Here is a 23,849-nt window from a genome sequence, read left to right on the forward strand (position 1 = left end):
TACTGCTGTTGTCCCACATTACTATGATAGGCTCCACCCCTTTTGGGAATAAACTCTAGATTGGACTATTTGAAGGTGACCCTTGTGATCATGTAGGGACATGGTTGAACTCTTCTCAAATGTTCACTTTTCGTTTGCCTTAAAAAACTAAAGAAAAATAAGATAATGACATCATACATGTTATCTTAAATCTTATGAAAAATGTACAGTGGTCCCTTGTTTAGCGCGGGGGGTTCTGTTCTGAAACCCCCCACGCTAAACAATTTAATTCAACATATTTATTTGACCTTGCAAAACAACCCTCTAAATAACTGTGTACTTTGCCGCCCGCCAACCAAACACAGCTGTCGATCACCTTTGACATAGTTAAATTGAAATAGATGGATTCAAATACAATATCGTAGTGACCAATCAGCCATCTCTAAATAGAGCAGTGTGTAGAAAGGCATCATGGGAGTTATTGTTGGCAACATAAGTAAGGTAAACCGCATTACGATGAGTTACCACAGTAGATACAAAGTTGTACACTTGTTACTATCCCTACGTACAGTAAGTACAGTACATTAAATCATCCATTTTTATCCAATATTGTGTTTTTTTTCATTGTTCACATTATATTTATGTTTTTTTTCTCTGTAACATTTTTTTTCTTTTGGGTCACAACAGTAACAGTAAAATAAACTGTAATTTTCCCACATCCCTGTGTTTGAGAACTACCGTGAGAAGGTTTATTTCTTTGCTTTAGGCATATATTTTATTGAATATTGTTTTGATTGTTTAAGCGCTTCGTGACCCTGGTCTGGAAAAGCACTCTACAAATATAAATGACTTACTTACTTACTTACTGTTGTCGTAGCTGTTTCAGATTAAATCTTGTGCATATATAAGGAGCTACTGGTTTGTATGTACTGTTGAACTTGAAACTGCAAAGGTGAGTATTGAGAGTCAAGAGTACAAGAGTTCAAGTCAATACCTTTTACCTCCTACGGCACAACTCCTGGTTGAATATTTCAGCCTCTGTTAGTTTAACTTCATGTGGTTAGTCATTATAATAATGCCTCCAACTATTAACTGTTTATCTGCCAGATTTTCTTTGGGAAGTTTTATAGTCATTGGTTTGAAAAAGAGACAAAAAGTTGTTTTTCAAGAGTTACTATTTTGAGCTGGAAAAAATATATTTAAAATACACTAAATCAACTCAATTTTCTTTTTTTGTTAAAACAAGATTTTTTAAACCTTGTGTTGTCTCTTGGTCATGGTGAACAGAGACACACAAACGCATTTGTGTTCGGGCCTTTGGGTCACCTTGACCCTGAGATAACACAAGGCTTAAAGTGTTGCACATCTTATCACAAGAACAGTCTTATGCGACACATTAACTTCTTCTGACTTGTCTCTCTGAACATCCTCAAGTTTAATAATAGATCTGCGGTTCTCCATCTCAATGTGAACTCCTTCCTCAGCTTTGTCAGAACTTGATGTAACATTAATTTAGTGGCTTTTTAATAGGGGGGTGAGAAAATATTAACACATTTCATAATCCTTGTATTTAATGTCACTGTATCTTTTCTTTTCTTTCTTTTGCTTTGAAATCATATATTATTTATTTTAAAGTTATGTTAAATAGTTATTTAAATAATTGGATTTTTAAATATGTAAATATTCTCATTGTTTAGTTAGTTAGTTTTGTTTCATCTGCTGGCCACTAGATGGCAGCAGTAATTATTCCCTCCGCAGCTAAAGTAATGAAAATCCCGGCAATTAGTAGAGTACAAGAGGATACAGCATATTTTAAAGCTGGTGTTTGAACATTTTTGGTTTCAAAACAAATGAAAGCAGTTACGACTTTGTTCTTAAAGAGGTATTATCAGTTGTTTGTTCCAAGATGGATCCTTCTAATCTGAAGGAAGCAGTGAACTGACTCTCCTCTCTCAGGGCACGCTGCACGTTCTACTGAATTTTATTTTAGAATTGTTCCAGTGAGGATTACACACTCACCCTGGGCAAAGTTCACAGCACACACAAGAAACAACATTCATATAACGAAGGCACACGAGCACAGAAGGAACATGCCAAACCCACACAGAGACACCTGCAGTAGATTTGAACCCTGCACCCTTTGAAGAGGAAAAACAAACTTTGTTGACTCCCTAAATTCTGCTTATGTAAGAGAAGTATGCAGGAGTCAAACATTGCATATATGGTCATAAAGAAGTTTTAGTTTAAGTACTTTAATGTTCATGTCGATAAGGTGATCTTTAGATCAATTATGGATCTGGTCAAATTATGCTAAACACTTAGTAAAGTAGTAGGTAAAAGTAGAAAAAAATAAAAAATTGGGATCACAAAAAATTAAAATAGAATTAAAAGAAAAAAAGAATGAAAAGGCAATATCAAAAGTAATTTAAAAAAAGTTTGACTGATGTTTTAGTATATTTGTTTTTCTGACATGTATGAGCACAACTGAAATACAAACGTATCTCCCTGTGATTGATGAAAAATGTGCGAAATAATAGGATTTCTTTTCATTTTTTCTTGAAATAGGCCCAAATCCAGCAATGTTTGTTTCCCCAACACAGTCTTGGCAGACAACACAACAACCATGACCTCTAATTGTTCATACTTTGGATCTCAGTAATGCCTTGAAGAACCAGGGAACAGAGACCACAAGCATCTGGATCTTCAGGAAGAGGAAAGGCAGAACATTGACGCGAATCTGCCTCTGGAGACTCCGTAACAACGACAACACCAGGAGCATCTTCCATGGACGGATGATGGATGGAAATGAAACAAAATCAAGCTGATGAATTATATGATTGGCATAGATGGAAGACAGACATATGATTGATACGATGACTAAACGACAGGTGGCGAGGGAGGAGGTGCGGGGGTCTCACCTCTTTCAGACGCTCCATATCTTTGAGGTAGAATCCAATGTAAAAAAGGCTGAGATATGAATTCACGAACTGAAACTGCAGGAGAAGAGAAACGTTAGAGAGCAGCAATAAAACTATGGATAACTGAGACAAATGGAAACCACTTACAAAAACCATTTTGATAATGAGATGTTTCTCATAGGCACTCTGGAGTCTATAGTTTTCTGTGGAGAAACGGAAAAAATAATTCCTTCCGGACCAAAAGTATTTATTCATTTGAACTCTGATAAGAAAAACAGCTGGTATATCTTTTATCAGGAGCTTATCTTCACTTTTAAAATAATTTATACCATTTGACAATTTTACAAATCATGGTCTCAGTGTTAAAGCAGAAAAACGTGAGATTTAAAACGTTGTTTTCAAGGTGACCCAGAGACCCAAAGAACACAACTGATTGTAGTCATTCAACAACTGTTTTGTTTGTGGTATCCCTTGTTTTGTCTCTAGATCAAGATGAACGACCTCTACCACTGCATATGTATTTATGGAAGCCAGGGAGGTCATTTACCTTGACCCAGAGACAACACAAGGGATACCTCAAACGAATAGATTTTTTAACACAAAAAACACAAGTAAAGGAAATCAGGCATCAAGTTATAATAATAATAATAATATTTAATTTGATTTATATTGCACTTTACATTTTGCACACAAATCTCAAAGTGCAGAAAGTTATCATTATGCTTATCATTAAACCACTTTTTCATTATCTATATAAAGACATTCAAAGTTTATCATTTGAATTAGAAAACCTTCATTTATTGACTGAGGACCTTGTTTCATCACACCACATTCTATAGGCGACTTGCCTGTGGCTTACCAGGGGAGATGTTTTCACCTTTAAAGGGAAGATTTCTATTTAATTCATGTGGTTTTGTATCTCAATCCAAAAACCATTGATTTCACTTCAGCTACAGAACGTATGCCAGTCGTTCGCTCCAATGTACCCGCACAGTACAGTGTCTCACTAATGCCCAGGTGTATTTGTTTTGGTTTTTTTGTATGGGTGTGACAAAAAATCTTGCAACATACTACCCACATAACTACGACCATGTTTTTGAGATTGTTGAGAACCATTGCAGATGACAAATTATTTTACAACCCTCCTTTGTGATCAATGTATCTCCATCTCTCCCATCACTTCTTAATATATGTTTGGATTTTCTTCTACACATTTAGATAAATAATAACAATTGATTTTATTCATAAATTGCCTTTTAAAACACTCAAGGACACCATGCAGTCAGATTATAAAACAACAGTGAAAAAGACAACAGTAAAACTAAAGTTTTAATATCAAGAGTAAAGCAAAGGTTAAAAAGGGAAGTACAAAACATGGAAATTACAAAACACTATGAATTTGCCGGTTTAAAGGTGAGTCTTAAAAACAGTCAGTGTGTAAATGTTGCAATGTTATTATTTTATTGCTATTTTAGCCTGCAGTACTCTTGTCATAGACAGGGCATGTTAAACCTTTGCATCAGCCAGGTTTTTTATTAAAATGATAAGGCCCGCCACGCTTTACCCTCTTTATCAGATGTTTGCCTAAAAAAACCCTTGGAGATATTCTGAAAGCAACCAACAGTATTTGTGTGTCAACAGATTTAAAGTCTACATTATCATTTTATTCATCTTAATTAATTTTTCTGCTTGCTCGTTTAGTGGAATTATTATTCTTAACTTCAAACAGACTTCTAGATCTGGGCACTTTTTAGGCACAAAACCGGTGGATTTTTCAGTAGGCTTCAAGTATTTTAGTAGTACAATATTTCAACAAAGCGGTTTTCAGGGACGCTGTCGATACTATCTATAAAACAGCGACACATTTCTCTATGAAATTGCATTTCCCAATCCTCAAGAGAGGCTGTGAAAGCCTTTTGGAAGGAGGGATGAAAGTGAGAAACCTCAGAACGACCTCTTACCCATGTCGTTGAGCCAGCAGGCGATTTTCCTGTACACCTCATCACACGCAGTCACAGTGATAGCCAGCATTATTTTGGGGATGAAGCGAGCCAAACGAGGCATTTCTTTGATCCCCATCACAAATTCCTGGAGGGACAGAAAAACGGAGGATTTTACTTCAGTCATAAAGCGACACCAAGCCTGCATCACTCATATGTCAGAGGTTTCATTGCGACAAAAGTTAATCTACCACACTGAAACAGACGGATGAAAAGGAATGATATTGTCTCATAACTAGGGCTGCACAATATATCTTTTATTGATTTTTTTTATCGTGTTATAAACTAGCAAAGCCTGCAAAAATTGCTGTAAATAATAGATTTATTTTCTTGAGGGACGTTTAAGGCTCGATATTGACATAAACCACTGAACACTGAATCATTTGGTCTTGGTACAACATGGCCAATGTTGAAGTCATTTAAAATAAAATAAACCAAATAAATAAATACCAATGTTCAAGTGGTCAATGGCAGATGTTTATCTTAAGACTTGGACATTGTACTGTTATTAAATATGATACATTGTGCAGCCCTGACTAACTACAAGAGTCATATATTTATTGAGGAAGGTGACTTAAATCTGCTGACTGACCTGTAGCTCAAAGCAGATGAGCATGACCAGGAAGACAAAACAGAGACAGAGAATACAGATGGGCAAGCTGACCAGCCACCTGAACACACGTCTCCGCCAGGGAGGATAGTAGAACTCCTCGCATCCCGTTATCGGACTGCAACGCTTGACTCCCTGTCGGAGCAGAAAAAGGAAAAAACGAGCGTGAAGGATGAGGACGGATAAAGACGGCGTAGAGGGGGGCAATTCTCACCCTGAACTGAGGACGGGGTTCCTCCAGAGATTCTATTGGCGTATCCAGAGTTCCCCACTTGTAGGCCAGCTCAGCTCCTCTCCTCTTCCATCGCTCCAGGAACAGTGTCGCCCAGACCACGTTGAAAAGTGCAAATACTACACAGCAGATGTCCCGGCTGGTCTGAAACACCAAAAACAGAGATGGTCCAATAGTTGTTTTGATAACTGTTAATGTGTAATCTGATAATGTTTTTATCTTAAAGGTTTTGTTTAATGATAGTTCAGTTTGAATTATTTTGTGTAACATTTCAGTCACCCTTGTTGTTTTTATTGCTTCTGAAAATGCACAGCACATTGTTTTCAATGTCGATTGTGTGCAGGTAGACTATAAATACAGTGGTATATCTTAAATAATTCCAAAATTCAATATATTTTTATTTCATTCATTATTGTTATTAAGCGTAGTTCACGTTATATTAGCGTTGATATAATATGAATGACCAATTATTGACGACCTGCCAACATTGAACTATATCATCCAGAGTTGGTGTATAATGTAGTGTAGTGTGTTTTATTTTGTTTGGTTTCTTCCTGTCGTGCCCACTGGTCATAAGGTGTGGGGTCTGACAAGCATCGGCAGAGACGCAGTCAGACAATCAGCCCAGCTCTATTCAGACACTGGACTTCCTGCAGACCTGCGTCAGCTTGTTTTTCTTGTTTGCTAAACCAACTGGGTTACAGTTATTTTTGTTACTCCATTTTTGGTGTTTGATTGTGTTTTATTTTTTTCTTCCTCAGTTGATTGCGCTTCTGGTTGCCACCTGCCTCGGGATTTTGTGTTCATTGGACTTAGTATTGAGAGAAAAGACTCTGTGGACTATGTGTAGATTGTTGAGAAAATAGTCCTAGGCATGTGGCGCATCTTTTGGACATATTGCTCACTGTTGATTTTTATATACTTAATAAAATTCCCACTTCACTGCATGATTATTGTCTTCTGTCCCTGGGTCTTCTCTGAAAGGAAATGGATGTTCAACTGACCATAACTTGGGGGGGTTGGGTTGTTGGAAAAAATACATTTCAACCATTTTAAAGGCTCAATATTTTCATATTCCACCACTAGGAAACTTTGTTTGTCAATTATTTTTGTAAACACAATCTTATAATCCTTTTTTGGTATTATGTTGTCCTAGCACTTCCTGTTCTCTTCTTTATTATTTCCCCTGAGTTGACTAATGGCTGTAATTGTGTCCCCTATACCCTCCTGCTTATTCCCAGTTAGGGGGATGTTTTGTTGTTTGGAGATCTTGATATACTGGACTCTTGTTATAGTACTTATTGGACTTTTTGGTCTTTTATTTATTGAATCGTTCCCGTTTTCCTCTTTATATTGTTGCCAGTTGGTTACTCACTCCTGCACTTGGGTTACACACTTCATACAGTCCGTAACACACAAAACCTAACGATAAACGTTGAATAACTGCACATATTAAAAAATGTCTTTCAGTGACTTCATCATCGATATTCCAAAAGCACTAATCGATAACAGACTTTTCTAAAGCCATAAAAATCTAAATGATATTCAGATGTGTGTGTTTCAATTGTGTGAGCTGTAAGATTATGTGATACATTTATTCTCTGTAATATTTCTAGATGTTGAAAACTGATCACATTTCTTCAGTGAAGACTTTTGAATCTATTGTTAATAGCTACCAAATTGTAACATTATCGATCAGTTCTGTTCCTTCTTCTTTACCTGATCAGACTCCGTGAGCATCCACAGCACGAAGCCGATCACAGCAGGGTACAACATTGATGTGGTGTAGAAACCAAGCCAGGCAAAGTACATGGCGATTTTCACCCCAAAATAGTCACAGATGTCGTCTGAAAGAGAGCGGAAAAAACCAAAAATAAAACCACACATGAGACAAAGTGTGCTCAATAAACTCAGTCACGGTGTATTTATAAACGTGGTCGACAGGTGTAGTGAAGATTAGGCAGCTTTACTCAAACACACATGAAGGTCAGACTCATGATCACGGATTATCTGCGTAATACTTACTAATTTTTAAGAATGTATTAATTCACCCGGAGTCAGAAATGAGGATGTTTGGATTCATAGTATAGGATGTTTTTTTTCAATATTGACAAATGACTAAATTGTTGTGCAGCGACTGACCTAAAGGTTGTTTCTCACACACAGCCTGGACCCAGGACTTCATCAGTTGACCCAAGACTCGCTGCTCATGGAGCGGAAACATCTGCTGGATCACACCTCGTGCCTTCAACTCTGGAACTGCAAAGAGCAGGTAAAAACACACACAACATATCATTCAAATAATATTTGCATTAAACATGTCATTACTTCAGACATTTATTACGGGAAATGCAAAGAAAGTGCATGTCTCTGACAAGGAGGTCCTTCAAAACTCTTACTACAATATACTATATAATATAATATATATATACAAATATATCTCAAAGTCCTCACTAGTGTCACAAGCTGAGCAGTATTTGCAAGCAATCGTACATAACAACCCTAGAACAAATAAATAGTAATACATGTTGTGTGACTAAGATTTTGATTTATTTGATCTATTAATTGTAAATCCAGATGAAGTATGTTGTACCACCAAAATGTCTTTATTATCCTGCTTAAAAATAAAATTTAAAATGTTGAGGATGAACAGGCAGACTTATGGTAGAAAATCCCATGTCACCTTGACAGAGGAAATTACTTTCAAAACAATTCCAAGGCTAATGTTTCCTGCTGCTTACTGATTGGCTGTCCCTCCAGGAAGTTGATATTATGAAGCACCTCCCCTTGTTTGGCACGTAGATTATCCAACCAGAACTTGATGACGCTCTGCCTCTCCTGAGAAGCACAAACCAACGTAAACAAAGATCCTTTCTAGTTTGTTGGTGTGTCTTCACTGACCTGTGAGGTGAAGAAGCAGGACTCGCTCTCGATGTTTTCGTAGATGTAGTCCTCCTCGCAGGAGAAGCTCCGTGTTCCTCCACCAAACTCTGGCTTCACGCTTTTCCTCAGACCCATCTCCTCAGCACCTCGTAACAAACTGACACCAACAGTTGCTTAGCGTGTTCATGTAAGGCAGGGGTTTAAATAACGGTAGCTGTGTTTATTCCTTATTCAATCGAAAACAAGTTGATTTAATAAAATATTTTTAATAAAAAAAAGGCATTTATTTTCCAACACAATAAATTCCTTTGTTGTATTTACAACAATGGAAGTAAAAGTTTCTGATTCTGACTTTCTGTGTTTTATGGGTAGAATAGTCGAGTCTTATTAAAAGTTTTTTCAATCAAAAAACAACATTTTTTGGCTTTTTTCTTTAAACAAGTAAAAATGTTTCAAAGAGTCTTTTTAATTTTTTACATTTTTGGCATCCAAAATTTTTAAATCGAAATATTTTTTAACTGAAACAGCATTCTTTTTCATTTATTGAACCAAATTTTTATTTTGTTGAATGATAAAGAAATAGGTTTGTCTATAGTAACGCCCAATAGAATATTTTCATATTTTTTACATTTTACTGATAATTGGTTTCATTTTGTCATGGCAAAAACAATAGAAGCATGTTATTTTAATGATGGTCTTTACTAATCAACTTTGCCTGGATGACCACCAAACGGATCTATGGCAGCAGGTCGGAGACGACGGTTGCATTCATTTACATCATGACTTTACTAGAAGTTCTTTTTGAAGCTACAAGGATTAATAAACTGACCCAACAAGAGACTTTCTTTTTAATTTTTACGCAAAAACATATGCTGACTATGGCAGAAGGGCTGGTGACTAGTAGGCAAGAATTTGGCGATACGATACTCATCACGATGCAGGTGTTATGATACAATATGTTGCAATAAATTGTGAAACTATAGGAACAACAGTATATAACATTTCTTGAGATATAATTCAATTGTAGGAAAACTGTCATAGCAAAGTCAACACAATTGATCTATATTTGTATTTAACAAAAGCAGAAATAAATAATTTGCAGTATTTTTAGATAAACAAATGAAAACATAAGTTGGCAAATATCTGGAACTGTTACAATGCAGCCTTGTATCTTAATTGTTGAGAAAAGAAAAGATGCTGTGATGATGAATATTGGTGAACGTGAATAAATATTTTCTTACAACCTCCACTGGTGACCCCTCAGTTTTTACTAAAGTTTCCATAGAGCTGCTTTAATCCTCGTGTTATCCCAGGGTCATTGTGACCCGATGGCCAGAAAACTGAAAACCCTTAGATAGCACAACGGTTAAGATTCATTTGAGCCTCAATGTGTAGTTAACGGTTCACTTTTGTTCCCCTATAGGTGGCAGTGTAGTTCGGAAATGTTTAAAACCAAACGAGAAGACAATCGTTCTTCAACCTTCATCCCCTCATCTAATCTCCTCTGTCCTCACGTCTTCACCTCCCCCTCCTTTACACTCCGTCCCTTTATATCTCAGACCCCCCCACCCCACGTCCCACCCCACCATCATGTCCCATCATCCCCCTCTGCTCTCCCTCTGTCCTTCCCAGCGGCTTTGTGCTGAAATCGCAGTAATAATGCTGCTCCATGTCCTCTGTTCCGCCGAGCTGACGTCTCAACCTTTCCTTGCACATGATGTGTGTAAATGCTCGCCGCGCTCTCATGCAGGAGCACTGACTAGGTGGGCAGGTATCTGCCATCCATCATGCAGCTTCAGGCCATCGCAGCCGCCAAGGCTATACAGCAGAATGATGAATTACAGCCCAAATGTGAGCTGTAAGCTGCAGCATCACAGCGCAGCACAATAGAAGTCTCGGAGGAAAACAAAGCTGTTCACTATCGGAGCAAATGTTTGGACTGCTGAGCCAAAAACTTCCTGGTGTTAGCGTCCGTGACGGCGAGGAAATGGTAATGAGAGCCCTGTTACTGGATCAAAAATATCTCCGTCTTTATGCCGCCCTCGTGGGAGGTTTAATCTCGGGAAGTATCGTTTTGCTCATCTGAAAGACTGTGCTGACATCAGCAGGAATGGATCATCTAAACTGCAAGATAAGAGCTCTGGGCTGAGTAATGAGAGATGTGTCATATGTTAATGCACCGAACACCACAGCCATATTTGTACAGACCAGACGGGAAATAAATCAGAAAATATTCAGAGACCGTTGCGATTATTAAATGGCCGCACGATAGAGCGAGGGGTCTGCGACCTTCCACTTCTTAATGTTGCCGTGCCGAACATCCATCCAGCTTTTGAGGACAACAAGTCTAATGGGTTTTTAATCGTCTGCTCATCTAGAAACACAAAAATGGCTTCATTTCCATGATTGGAAAAAGGGGAACATCCTTTAAAAGAAATTATAGAGTGAGTTTATGGAAGAACATCAGAGCAATCAGAATATTGGTTGAATGGTTGAAATGTTAAAACTTTATTATCATTTTAAAATAATTGAACTCAATAATCTCAATAATTTTCTATCTTGAAATTGGTATTGATTGATTCGTTTAATCAAATAATTTGTATATTGAAAGTTTCAATTTTCTTTTTTGAATTAATTGAATTTAAAAAAAATATATATATATTTTTTTTTAATATATTTATTATTATATTATATATTTTTTTTACGCAGTGTTAGATATTCTAATTTCAATAATTAAACAACACATTTTCTAAAATTAATATTTAAATACTTGTAGCCTTTTACATTTGTCTGAGCGTTGCATGATTGGCTAAAAGTTGGACTTCAAGTTCTAAAGTAATTATTGAATTTAATTATTATAAAACAATATTCAATGCTGCAAAAAATATTATTTCCATAATAAGAATTCAAACATTTGAAATGTTTAATGTCAATTTTCTAATGGCACAAATAGATACTATATTATTTACTTCCATAGCTGGCGTCTGTGAGAACAGGCGTTGGAATTAATTACATGAGAAGAATTAGTAAAAATAGCCACTTTTCTCACTGTAGGAATTATTTCAGTTCCTAAAACCTTTTGAGAAACTTTATTATTTTAGTGCACGTTCCAAAAGCATGAACTGAATCCAACCTTTTAAGCTACACTGGTGCAGGTTCTTATGACTAGGTTCTGCTGGTGTCTTTTGACCTTTCTGCAACAAGCCAACAGCAAAACAAAACAATCAAATGGAATTTTATTATCATAAGATACAACAATTTTCAGTAGTTGTTATGTTATGTTATGTTAGTCTTTGTATTCTTTGTCTCGTTGTTTTTCTTTGATCTATGTTCTTTGTCTTTATCTTTAGACTTAGATTGTGTCATCTTGTTCTTTCTCTTTATGTTCTTGTTCTTATTTTATTTTGATTTATTTTTAATTTTTAATGAAAAATTGCTGTATTTTCTGTGGCTATTGGAAAAAAAACAATCAATAAAGTTTTACCTTACCTTAGTTACTGAGACTCCGAATTATTGATTTAGATTTAGCCATTAGTCCAAATCAGTTTTTCTTTCAAGGGAAAACTCTCCTTTATAGTATAATTATAAATACCAAACTACTTTTATATTGAAAGCCAGATATAGCCAAAAGTATTTGGAACTTGGATATCTGACCCTCCTTATAATATTCAGATCTGGTACAAAACTCTGTTTGCTTTAATATTATCATCGTTATTAGTCATTAAATTTGAGAAATGGCAACTTGAGGTAAGTATGAGAGCAGAAAAGAACTGTGTAGGTTCTAAAGTGACAGTCAATGTTAAATCAATCCAAGATATAGATGGAATGTAAATTAAATACAAGGCACTGCTTCATCTGATCAGCAAAATAGAATAGACTGGCTCTTACATATCAATAATAATGATTTGTTGAAATGGCAGGATCAAGTTGATATTGAAGCAAAAACCTAAACACAAAGCATTCTTTCTTGATTTGCAGGACCAGCTATGCAACAAAGGCGGCCTGCAGTCCTCTCACGCTATCATAGTTTGTTGTGTGTGCCTCGCCGCTAACAAATCCCCGCATCAGTCCAGGCCTACATCAACTCAAGAGGTTCCTCAGGAGAGGAGCGTCTGAAAAAGCTTCTCCAGGAAAGCTATAAAATGCTTATTAGGATGACGATAAATTGACAATAGAAGCAACACTGAAGAGGAATAAAAGAAATTGGTGAAAATATTCCTATGACCAGAATCCCCTCTTAGCTCCTCTTACATGTGAGAAAAACAAGATGTTTGTGTGTGAAGATAAATGTAGGTCAACAGATGTAGAGGCAGGTATGAGACAGAAGCCAGTCCTTCCATCCTAAAACTGGCACACCCTCAGAGAGCCGTCCGTCCTCCCACTGTATCATCCAGCTCCAACTCTCGTCCTCCCTTCTTTCCTCTATTATCCCTCACTCTTCTGTCTCACGCTCGTCTTTTCCTTCGTTTCCCGGAGGCCGCTTGTCGCCTCACATTTCACTCGTGCGTCAAAGCTTTGTGGACATTTCGGTCGGTGGCTCTGCAAAGTGCAGAGTCAGCACAGAGGGGAACACAAAGCTGGGCAGTGTGTCCTGGATTGTATTTATCTGAACGATTTTACCAAAAGTTTCATCAGGCTTCACTCAGTCTTCACCAAGCTGACTTATATTGAAAATCTGAATCAGAAACTAGTATTATACATGGTTTTCTTAGATGTGCGTTGCACACTTTTCTTACACATTTTGCTTTTAGAAATAAATCCTTGTATTCTATACTATGTATATTTCTTTTATGTGTTATCTCTGTTTTACTTTTTTATTATTATTTATTATTAAGTTATGCTTAGTCATGTCCCCTTTTTGGTATGTATCATATTTCTTATAGTTACCATACTATAATGTTAGTTATAATACTATTTATTACTTAACGCCTTCTATTGATCACTACAATTGTTGTGTCATATTTTATATATTAACAGGATTTCTATTTATAGTACATACTACTGACTTTTTCACGTGTCTCAGATCATCTCTGACAATACTTATAATAATATACTACATATGTTTTACTTCAATTATAAAATATTATTCCGGGGGCCAGTTATAAGATCAAAAACAAATATATTATTTAGATTTTTTGGGGGTATTTAAGAAAATAGCTCATACCTTCTGATTATACTTTTTTTTGTCGATACACAAAATATAAATATTTTGGATAAAGCAATGTCCTCGTATTTCTGAGTCTTACACACATTTTAACTTTATCATGACATTGTAAACATGCTTTGCGCAATACCATTTTTAAAACATTCCTTTCCCGTTAAAACCGTTCTCTTCCATTTTCTGTATTTTTACTTCTGTCACATGTAAGTACTGCATTATCCATGCATCTATTGTACCTTGAATAACCTGGAGCCATTATAGGTGTTTTTCCATCAGTTATTATTCAAGAGCGAGACGACTGTTCCTAAAACAGCTCCAGCTAAATATAACATGAAATATGGAGCCACTTTCCTTTACAGCAGAACCTGGATTATTTTTAACTTTAACACACCTTTGAAGCTTCAGACATCAGTGGAAGCTTCAAAAATATCTCAATGTTCATAAACTGAGCTGTTTGTCGTTGTTTGTCCGCCTTCTTTAAACCATTAGCATTAGAGCATGATGATGCTACAATGCTAACACAGGGTTAGCATTAAAGCAACAGGTATTTTTATGTTATAAATATCTACAAAATTATTTCACTAAATAAACATTCATAGAAGTTTCTTATCCGGATGTCCATACCATTGAACACAAATTGTATTTTTTGAACTTTTTATTTACCTTTGTGCAGTTTAGCTTTTAAGCTAACTGCTGTTAATGTCAACACAATTTTATTTTATTTATTTTAACACTAAGATTACTGTGACACATTTCTTTAAAATCTGGAAAAGAAAAAGTGTGAATATGAGAAATATTTAATGTATAATATGTGGTGCAACTGTCCATTATAACAAAAACACTCCAGCATTAATATTAATATAAATCTATTTTTATTCTTTATTTTAATGCACATTACTATACTTTTCAAACTTCATTTTCAAATGTAAACTCTATCAATAGAGAAAAAGGATAATGGATGTCAAAAATACAAATTAAACTGGAATTTGTTTGTTGAAGGAGAATGAATACAAAGATAATTGAGATAACTTTAGCCTTATGAATAAAAATAAAATGTCAAAATCATCATTTTGTTTGGCACCCGGGCCTTACTGCTTAAATATGTGCTTTAGTGTTTATACATTCAGATGATAATACTATTTAATTAATATAATCATAGGGATTTTATTTGTTTCTTAAAATACAGTGAAATGAAAATAATGATTCCTTTAACACTGTTTTAAAACAAGAGACAAGAAAGACCCGTTCTTACTTCTCATATGTGGCGGTGACGAAGAAAGCGTAGACACGTGTATGCTTATGATGCCGGATTTGGATGATGAGTTCTGGTATTCCCAGCCTAATGTGGTTGAGCAGCCACAACAACGTGTGGTCATCGATGGTGTCTGTTGAAGAAAAATGATTTCTAATCAAAAGATAAACAGTGACAAAATAAAGCGAACAGATGTGACACACATTTGTAAAAAAATTCAAGATAGCTTTTAATGAAATAAAATTTCAGATCTAAAAAATAAACAAGTGTTGCTCTCATGTGTGGTATGGACATGCAGACCTGCAAACGTCATGAGGACATCACAGTTCTCTGTTGGCACCGATTTCATCCAAGACTTATGAGACATGACGTGTCTTCCCGCCTGCAGCAGCCGCTTTCCGAACAACTTATCTGCAGGGACAAAAAAAAAAAAGAAGACAGGGAGTGAGGGTGAGTCACATTTTAAACTCTGCTGGGGAATAATATTTTAGCATTTTTATTGGAACCTCAGAATCTTCACCTTGGCTCCAAAACATGTTCTGAATATTGTCTTCCTTTAAGCAACAGATTTAAATGTCATGCTTATTATTGGACCCTTCCAGGAAGATGAGAATAATCCCGCTCGCTAGGATCAGGGGCCACACAGTGGAGCATGCACGGTGAACACAACTCAAGAGTGTTGAAAGACTGGTGAACATGTCGGGCTTGCAGTCTATATGTAGCTCAAGTGCGGAGGTACTTTCACTGTTCTTTCATGACTCCAAAAATAAACATGATGCTGCAGAAACTGCAGGGATAAAAACTCTTATGTAAGAGTCCATCCTAAATATATAGAATTCAATAAGACAGTTTGATGAGCCATGAATGCTTCTAGTCGACCACCACAGCATTTTTGAGCACCTCAGTATTAATCTAATTGACCCATGTGCAGAAACCAACCAAAAACGAGAAATACGTTAAGCAAATGACAAAATATTAAGCGGCCACATTATATGCTGTGAATGTTGTGAGGGGCCATTGAGCCAAACGAAAGATCTGACAAGGAATGGCCTTTATATGAAAGCAAAATTAAAAATGATAAATGAAAAAATGGTCAGTTGTAATTTGATTGATTATTGTTGTATTTTATTTAGATATCGTTGATATAAAGTTGGGTGTAATGGCCAATATCCTAAATCAATTTGATTTCTAAGTCATAAGGTTCTGAATGAATTTATTTCAATTAAATTCAGAATCTGCATTACACAGTGTATCATAATCTACTTATTTTTATCCTCAATTGAAACAACAGTTTAACTTCATGTGTGCTCCGCCCTCTTCTGTTGTGGGTGTCTTTGGGAGTTAAAAAAAAAAACAACCCTCAGTGATGCTTTTGAAGTGTAACATTAAAAACATAAAGTTTAGTCAAGACAGGTGACTTTGTTCTCACTTGCTGACAGTAAGATTCTTGTTTAGAAAAATGTCAGAAAATTTGTCAGCTGTCAGAAATATACTTGTTTATCTTTTTCATTTGTATAGACTTTAGTCAGGCCGTATAATAACAGTCAAAGGGTCACGTGTGGCCCCCTAACCAAACCGCCCAGCTCCACAACTGGCTACGGTCAAAGCCTTCTTCCACTCAAGGTACATTTTTCCGCTGGAGGAAACACTGGCAAAAGAAAAATGACCGAAAAATTGCTGAAACGTATAAAACGAAATCAAAAAGCTAGAATAAATTCTCTACTTTATCTGCAAACATTACTACTAAAAATAGATCAGCTTATTCTGTATCAACAGTCGACCGCTCTCTTTAACAACTCAAAATTGAGTTTAACATTAAGCCTCATGAATCTATCTAATTAAATGGATTCATTTATTTTATAAAAATATCTTATATTATGGTTTGTGCTTGTTGGAGGTTACCCTGCATTGTCGGCAGTAGCACAGAGAAAAACATTATCACCAGTTTTTGTTTTTTAACAAGCATAAACATGTCATTTCCCTAAAAAAAATAAAATAAAAATGTATCCAGAGCAACTCTCCTCTTCAGCGCTGCTGTCAGAGTTTGGTGAGAAGTGTTTCCTGGGCTGAATAGTCATGACAGCAGACTAGAGAGAAACCTCCTCTGACAACTGCCTCACTACCACTCACACTCTGGGAAATGGAAAATGGGACACTTTCCAAAAAAACACACTAGTGACATGTTACATTCATCCAAACAATTGCCTTGTGATTAAGAATAATAAATCAACCGTGGATCATCTCTCTATTATTGTTAGGTGTTGTTACACCGTAACAAAGGTCACACACTCAAAGACACATACGCTGAAAGGTCAAGGGCGCTGCTGGCGGTGAATGTAACTATGACACATGGCAACAGCTGTAAATCACACCGTGTGTGTGTGTGTGTGTGTGTGTGTGTGTGTGTGTGTGTGTGTGTGTGTGTGTGTGTGTGTGTGTGTGTGTGTGTGTGTGTGTGTGTGTGTGTGTGTGTGTGTGTGTGTGTGTGTGTGTGTGTGTGTGTGTGTGTGTGTGTGTGGCGGATTGAATAAATATCTGTCACATAAAACCATCAGTGTTCTGCAGCTTCCTGGAATGGATCCGAGGCGCTGGCACGGAGATGACATGTGCTCTTTTTAGACGGGCTGAGAGGAGTTTTTGAAGTCACTTTATCACTAATGGAATCAAAAATAACAGGTGAGAAAAAAATGACCATACTACTTAACTAGATAAAATGGTTTTAGTTTGAACGGTCATGATATTATCTGATCTTTTTAGTTACTATTTTACTCTCCATGGACGACCCCAACAGTCAGCAAGTGAACACTAAACTGCTTTACAGAACTGGGTCGACAGTTCAATTATAGATACTGAACCGAGATTACTTTTTTGGAGATTCATGAAAACAGACAAACAAACAAACAAATGCACGCCAGTTTCAGTTTTCAAGACATTCTACACTGTTGCATTAAACGGTTCTGTGTGTGTGTTTAGGGGGGGTGGACCATAACTTCTATCTTCAGTTGGTGATGCTTTAATCTCAGCATGCAGAAACAATTGTTTCCAAATTGTAAAATACTTTTTAGAAGATTCTCCTTTGTTTAAATTGCATTTACATTGACAGTGGATATGTACATGTGGATACGTAGCAGCTCATTCACTGACTAAGTGACGGTCACGGTCTTGACTTCTTTAGCTGTCAAATATGGAGCACATGGCGCAATAAACTGTATATGTTAGTTATCAACAGGATGCAATGCATTAAGTTGAAAGCAGTTGTTAAAAACCAAAAAATTCACATGTTTATCAAGTAATATTCAAGTAACAGATACATGACAACAGTTTAGGCTACATAGTTAGGTTCATTTTCCTTTTTTCCCATTTCCATACACACAGAAATGTATTTTTGAGAATTAACATGGGGACATAAAACATGTTCTTTCAAGTTTAAAGAAAACCTGCAGTAGATTTTATATTAAAGTGTTAAGCTCCACCATACAAGGGGCCAATATATTTAGCAAACAAGGTTATTGATTGAACAAAATTAAACAAACAGTCACCAACAGGAACTACGAATGTGATATTGTCTTTTCAGTCTTTAAAGCTCAATCTATCGCAATCTATCTGTGTTTCGTCAAACTTCTTTTCATTGAACGTCACTTTTACTGTTATTGGAACTCTTAACATACTGGTAGACATTAATAGTCAATTTTATTTTGAACAGTGATAACTGTAATTATAATTTTGTTGTGTGTCTGTGTGTGCTATTGCTGATTTTACATGTAAAAATAGTGTTTGGTGTGAAATATATTTCTTCAGATAAATCATCTGAGCTCAGCAGTACTACTGCAAAGAGCTGAAATATTCAGAAGTGGATGACTTTGTCAGAAGCGCTCAAAACACACCAGAGTGTGTGCTTGTATGATGTCTGGAGTTGAAGTGCGGTAATACGACGTGAAAGAATCTCTACTTACAGAGTGTGACAACTTTGTCTGCTTCCTCGCGGCTCTGCTCTTTCTGAAGGACGTTTCAAAGGGTGACGATGGGTGACATGGAAGAATGAGCAAGGTATTGTTGACTTCCTAGTCTACGTGGTTTTCTCCCAGATGCAGAAATGTGAGTGTCCGCCCCGCCGCTCGTGTGTTTGTGTGCTCGTAGGTTTGTGTGCTCGTGTGTTTGTGTGCTCGTTTGTGTTGCATGAAATGCTGCAGGCGCTGCAGAGACATGACAGCAATTCTAATGAGTTCTGTATTCATCGCACTCAGCCCGTACACACACACCCCCACACACACACACACACACACACACACACACACACACACACACACACACCATCGTGGAGCAGCCAGCAGACCCTTTAAACACTTCCACACTGCTTCAATTTATGAGTGTGTGCGTATGTTTGTGAGTCTGGGCCGCTGAGTTTCATGAATGACTCATCTAGACTAGACTGCCTACGCCGGGTCTTCCAGGGAGGTCAATGCGATTGAATCTGCCTCTGCACCTGCTGGGTTCATATCTAATTGGATTCATTTAGCTGACAGAGCTTTTTTTCTGTCGCGTACAATCATTTAGTTCAGGACAAACCTGCGGCTTAAGTGCCAATTGTCGCCAATTGCGCCTGGTAGTGAAACTATACATCTTTTTTTGTGTAGAAATGTTTGAGCTAACTAGCCTCCATGCTGACAATCACGTTTATTTCCCACTTCTTAATCTTGTTGTTCTTGTTATTATTCTTTTCAGAGTCAAGTACTCCGACAATACTCCAAATATATCCTTGTTCCTATAGTATTGCAATATATCGTATTGTAACCCCTGTATCGTGATATGTATCGTATCACTAGATTATTGCCATTACACACCCATAATAAGTTGTTAAAATAATTTACTAACCACCATTTACTTCAAAACACCAAATAAAGTTCTTGGTTTAATGCAAAAGTTGTTTCAAACAATCTGAAATTCAAAGCAGCCTTTGGCCTCGCAACATCAACCAGGTCGCAGTGCGTCACGCTCCACCAGGACCAGCAGTGATACAGATAAAACCTTTAAGGAGATGAGTGTTTTTTCCGAGGCTGAGGCTTATCAGTCTGGAGCAGCTACAGTAAAAACGCAGGACGTCTCTCCCTGTGATCTGAGTTTACTTCACAAGTGTTTCTGACGGCTGTTTTGAGTTCGCATCGTTGTGTGTAAGCGAGATATGAAGTGTAACAGCGACGACACCCAGAGGAGGCACTAACATGAAGGTCACAGGAGAGGAGGACCCGAGGAAGCGTTTTAACGCCTTCCATGAGAGCCGGGCTGATCTTCACGCCCGACTGGAGCGCCTTCACTCCGGAACGTTATCCATTAGGCAACTAGGGTGTGTTTGAGTGTCACCGTGGCAAATTAACTTTCTAAGTATTTCTGTCCAGTAAGAATAACATCATCATCATCAGCCCACTGACTAAGAAGCAACATGTTCGGCTGAAGACGTAGAATATTATTATTTTACCAGAGAGGACATTTAAAAATTTTACAGAACCAGAACCAAAAGCACAAAATGTTAACAAACTGTCACATAAAGTAATGCAATATTAGGACTAGGGTTGAGAGAATATATTGATACATTTTAATCTCACAATATTGTTTTTTTAATATACTGTATCAATATTTAACAGCACTGTATTAATTTTCTTGGGTTTTAAATCATATTTAGATTTTACAAATATCTTAATAATAACGGTGCGTGTTCATATTTGTGTTGCAATTAAACCTATTTAACTATCCTCCTCCGCGATTGCTGAGGATGAGAGGATGCAGTCGACTCCAGCAGCTTTTATGGCTGATGTTTGGACATAGTTTGGTTTCAAACCAAATGAAATTAGTTAAAACCCTGTCAAGAGTTATATTGTCTGTAAATTATTCAACACCAGAGTCAAGTACTCGTTCAATACTACAAATGTGTCCTAATTCCTACAGTATCGCAATATAATGTATCGTTACCTGTGTACTGTGATACGTATCTTATTGCCAGGTTCTTGCCAATAAACACCTCTAAATACCTCAGAGCACTATTAAGTGAACAATAAATATATATATAATATCTATAAACACATACTGATGAAAAAACAGCCATTTAAAAGAAAAAGTAATTTATGGTAAGTTAATTATTTATATAATTGAGACTAGACATCATTGATACCATTTATTATTGGAATTTACAAAAAAAAGGAATTTAAATAGTTCTGAGTTCATTTAAATCTTTATGACAATAAGAGGTTTAGGTTCAGTGCAAGAGAGGCAGCTCATTGTGTAAGGGTTTTTATTGTTTGAGGAGATATACAGATTAAAAACTATACCATACAAGTTAATCATATTGTCTACCTTAAGATGGGACTTAGTTTGGATTCAGACTATAAAAGGGATTTGTTTTAATTTCTCCACTTAGTGTAAATAAAGTGCCATTTAGTTTTTTGGTTGATGTGAAGATTAAAAAGTGTATTTTAAGCAGGACTTTGTGAAAACATCCTCTTATTAGCGCCCCTGGAAACAGAGCGAATTTCCTAGGAGGCTCAGAACTGACAGCATTTGCTTTTTCACTGATATTAAAAAGCTTTTTCTATTTTTTTCCTATTTTTCTTTTAATCCAGTGGCTACTAATAGAAGCAGAAATGGAAATAAGAAATTGCATAGGAATATTCCCTGCAGATGAATACAAGGTATTTTCTGAACAACATCAGCAGAGTTTCAGAATGAAAAGTTGCAGTAGTGTCACGTTGGAAACCATGTTTTGTTTTGTTTTTTCATGAAACAGGACACTTCTTTCCTAAGTAAACCTTGTAATGGACCAAAACCTTTTTCCATTTGCGCTTCTGTCAACACACACCCAATGCAAACAGAGAAATCACACAATGTGGTTCCTGCAGCTTGATTAAGTATTTAAAGAGAGCAGAGAAGCGAAATAAGCAAAGGTTTTGTGAATTCAAAACCAATAAATATTTCCATCTTATTAAATGTGAGAACAGTATGATTTTACAATTTATCTCATGCTGTATTATATGTTAAGAGTCTCCACAGTTGCACACCTCAGTCTCATTCTACCTTTTTTCTTTTTTCACACGTCTTTTCACAGCAGCCATGAAAGCTTCTTCTTGTTGCTCTCATCACTTCCACCTGTGTTACACACCCAGGCCTCTTATTCCATCTCCTCCGCTGTCATCCTCCTTCTCTCTCCAACAAATCCTCTCACATGCAGTCGAGGCAGCACAATCCCTCAGTGGCTTTTACTTTTCTCGCTTTCATCACGGTCTATTTTCCACTGTGTGTCCCTCTTACAGTTGGAAAAACACGTTTCAATTTTAATACTGTTTCAATAAGAGAATTTGGGGAAATACGAGATTGTCTGGGAAAGGTTTAGCTTTCATGAATAAGTCTATACTATATAAAATTGACCTTAAAGATTTAAGTAAGGAATAAATCAGATTTTAGCTTATGTTCTTTTTCACAGAAATGCTCAAAAAAGTGAGACTATCTTTCAAACTGTGACAAGAGCACTCTTAAGGTAGCCTTAAATTATTTTGTAGATGAGTCGATGTCATGATATTGTTATGTTTTTAAAAAAAACGGCATCAGGGGTGTCAAGCTAAAGCAGACCAGGGGTCAAGAATCTGTCTATGTTACGGGCCGAACAAAATTATTGTACCAAACATGAGTAAGATTGTGATATTATTTTTTTATTCATTTAGGCTAAATCTTAAGTCTGTTTTTGTCATTTTTTACTAAACATTTCCATACAATTCTGTCATTTTAATCAGTTTAACTGTTTTTGGAAGCCTCTGTATAATCTACTCTATTTTTTTTAACTTAAACCCTTAACCCTTAACCCTTACTTACTTACTTACTCACTTAATACAGCATCTTTATAGGTCAAGATATCAACATGACCATTAATCTAATTTAATTATAAGCCTGCATCAAATCGGTACTTTTGCTGTTGCTTAAATTAAACCTTTTTTTTTAAATAATACAATATTTTTTAAAGGAGTACATGGAGATATACTGTAAATGCCAGCTTAGATTCACTGTCCTAACTATATTTTTAAACGTATTTTAGACCCCCCCAAAAAGCTAGCTGGCTAAAAAGCAACCAATCAGAAGAGGTTGATCTACAGATAACACTCCTTCAACCTATATTGCTTAACAATAATCTATTGTGGTCCTTATCGGAACTGTGTTTCTCCATAAAAACTGGACATTGATTCCTCCTCCAGAACAAATCACTTGAATTAGCCAGACATCATTGAGGCCATTCATTATGGGATTTCCAAGAGTTGATGAAATTGTGTCATTACTGTTTGCTGTTCAATGATAGTTCATCATTGTTGTGAGAACCAGAAACCAGATTGTAGTGTTTCTCATCAGGAAGATATTTATCCTAGTTTATCGATACACAACAGTGAGTCACATATGTGGCTTGTTAGGAGGTCAGCAGCATCCATACTCTGTAAGGTCAGGAATAATAGATCTGACTTTGTGACTTTTGCTCCCCAAATCCATGTTTCAACTTATCTTGTCTTGTGCTGACCCTAACAATTAGACGTGTGTATTGGCAAGGATATGGTGATGCGATATGTATCGATATACAGGGTCGAAGTACGATTTCAAGGTTGTCAACATCTACACGTGTAGATGGATCCACCGATGACAAATTATAACAGTTTCTAAAATAATACATATCTGTTTACAGGTCAGATTTTCTCGCCACGTTCATTTCTTAACCATATTTATAGCTAAATGACCGCATGATATGGAGCTGCTGTAGACCAATGAGGTGTGTGTGTTTTGATCATGTGT

The 23,849-nt window shown here is 36.4% G+C and overlaps 1 protein-coding gene across 2 annotated transcripts in view; it reads right to left on the minus strand.

Annotated features, from left to right (window-relative positions):
- The window catches only part of ano8b (anoctamin 8b), a 46,176-nt gene that overhangs the window by 8,788 nt on the left and 13,539 nt on the right, over positions 1-23,849 (minus strand). The window contains exons 2-13 of one of the 2 annotated variants that reach the window (XM_087784878.1): positions 15,336-15,446; positions 15,036-15,168; positions 8,641-8,779; positions 8,481-8,577; positions 7,882-7,998; positions 7,459-7,586; positions 5,722-5,883; positions 5,490-5,642; positions 4,859-4,985; positions 3,045-3,100; positions 2,898-2,972; positions 2,624-2,758 (exon numbers count right to left, since the gene is read on the minus strand). In XM_087784878.1, the coding sequence (XP_087641004.1) occupies positions 2,624-2,758; positions 2,898-2,972; positions 3,045-3,100; positions 4,859-4,985; positions 5,490-5,642; positions 5,722-5,883; positions 7,459-7,586; positions 7,882-7,998; positions 8,481-8,577; positions 8,641-8,779; positions 15,036-15,168; positions 15,336-15,446 (1,433 nt within the window). The remainder of the gene's footprint in view (positions 1-2,623; positions 2,759-2,897; positions 2,973-3,044; positions 3,101-4,858; positions 4,986-5,489; positions 5,643-5,721; positions 5,884-7,458; positions 7,587-7,881; positions 7,999-8,480; positions 8,578-8,640; positions 8,780-15,035; positions 15,169-15,335; positions 15,447-23,849) is intronic. The other variant, XM_087784879.1, reaches the window with a different exon arrangement.

The sequence above is a fragment of the Callionymus lyra genome, chromosome 2, assembly GCF_982586985.1.
Source record: "Callionymus lyra chromosome 2, fCalLyr1.hap1.1, whole genome shotgun sequence".
NCBI classification, from domain to species: domain Eukaryota; kingdom Metazoa; phylum Chordata; class Actinopteri; order Syngnathiformes; family Callionymidae; genus Callionymus; species Callionymus lyra.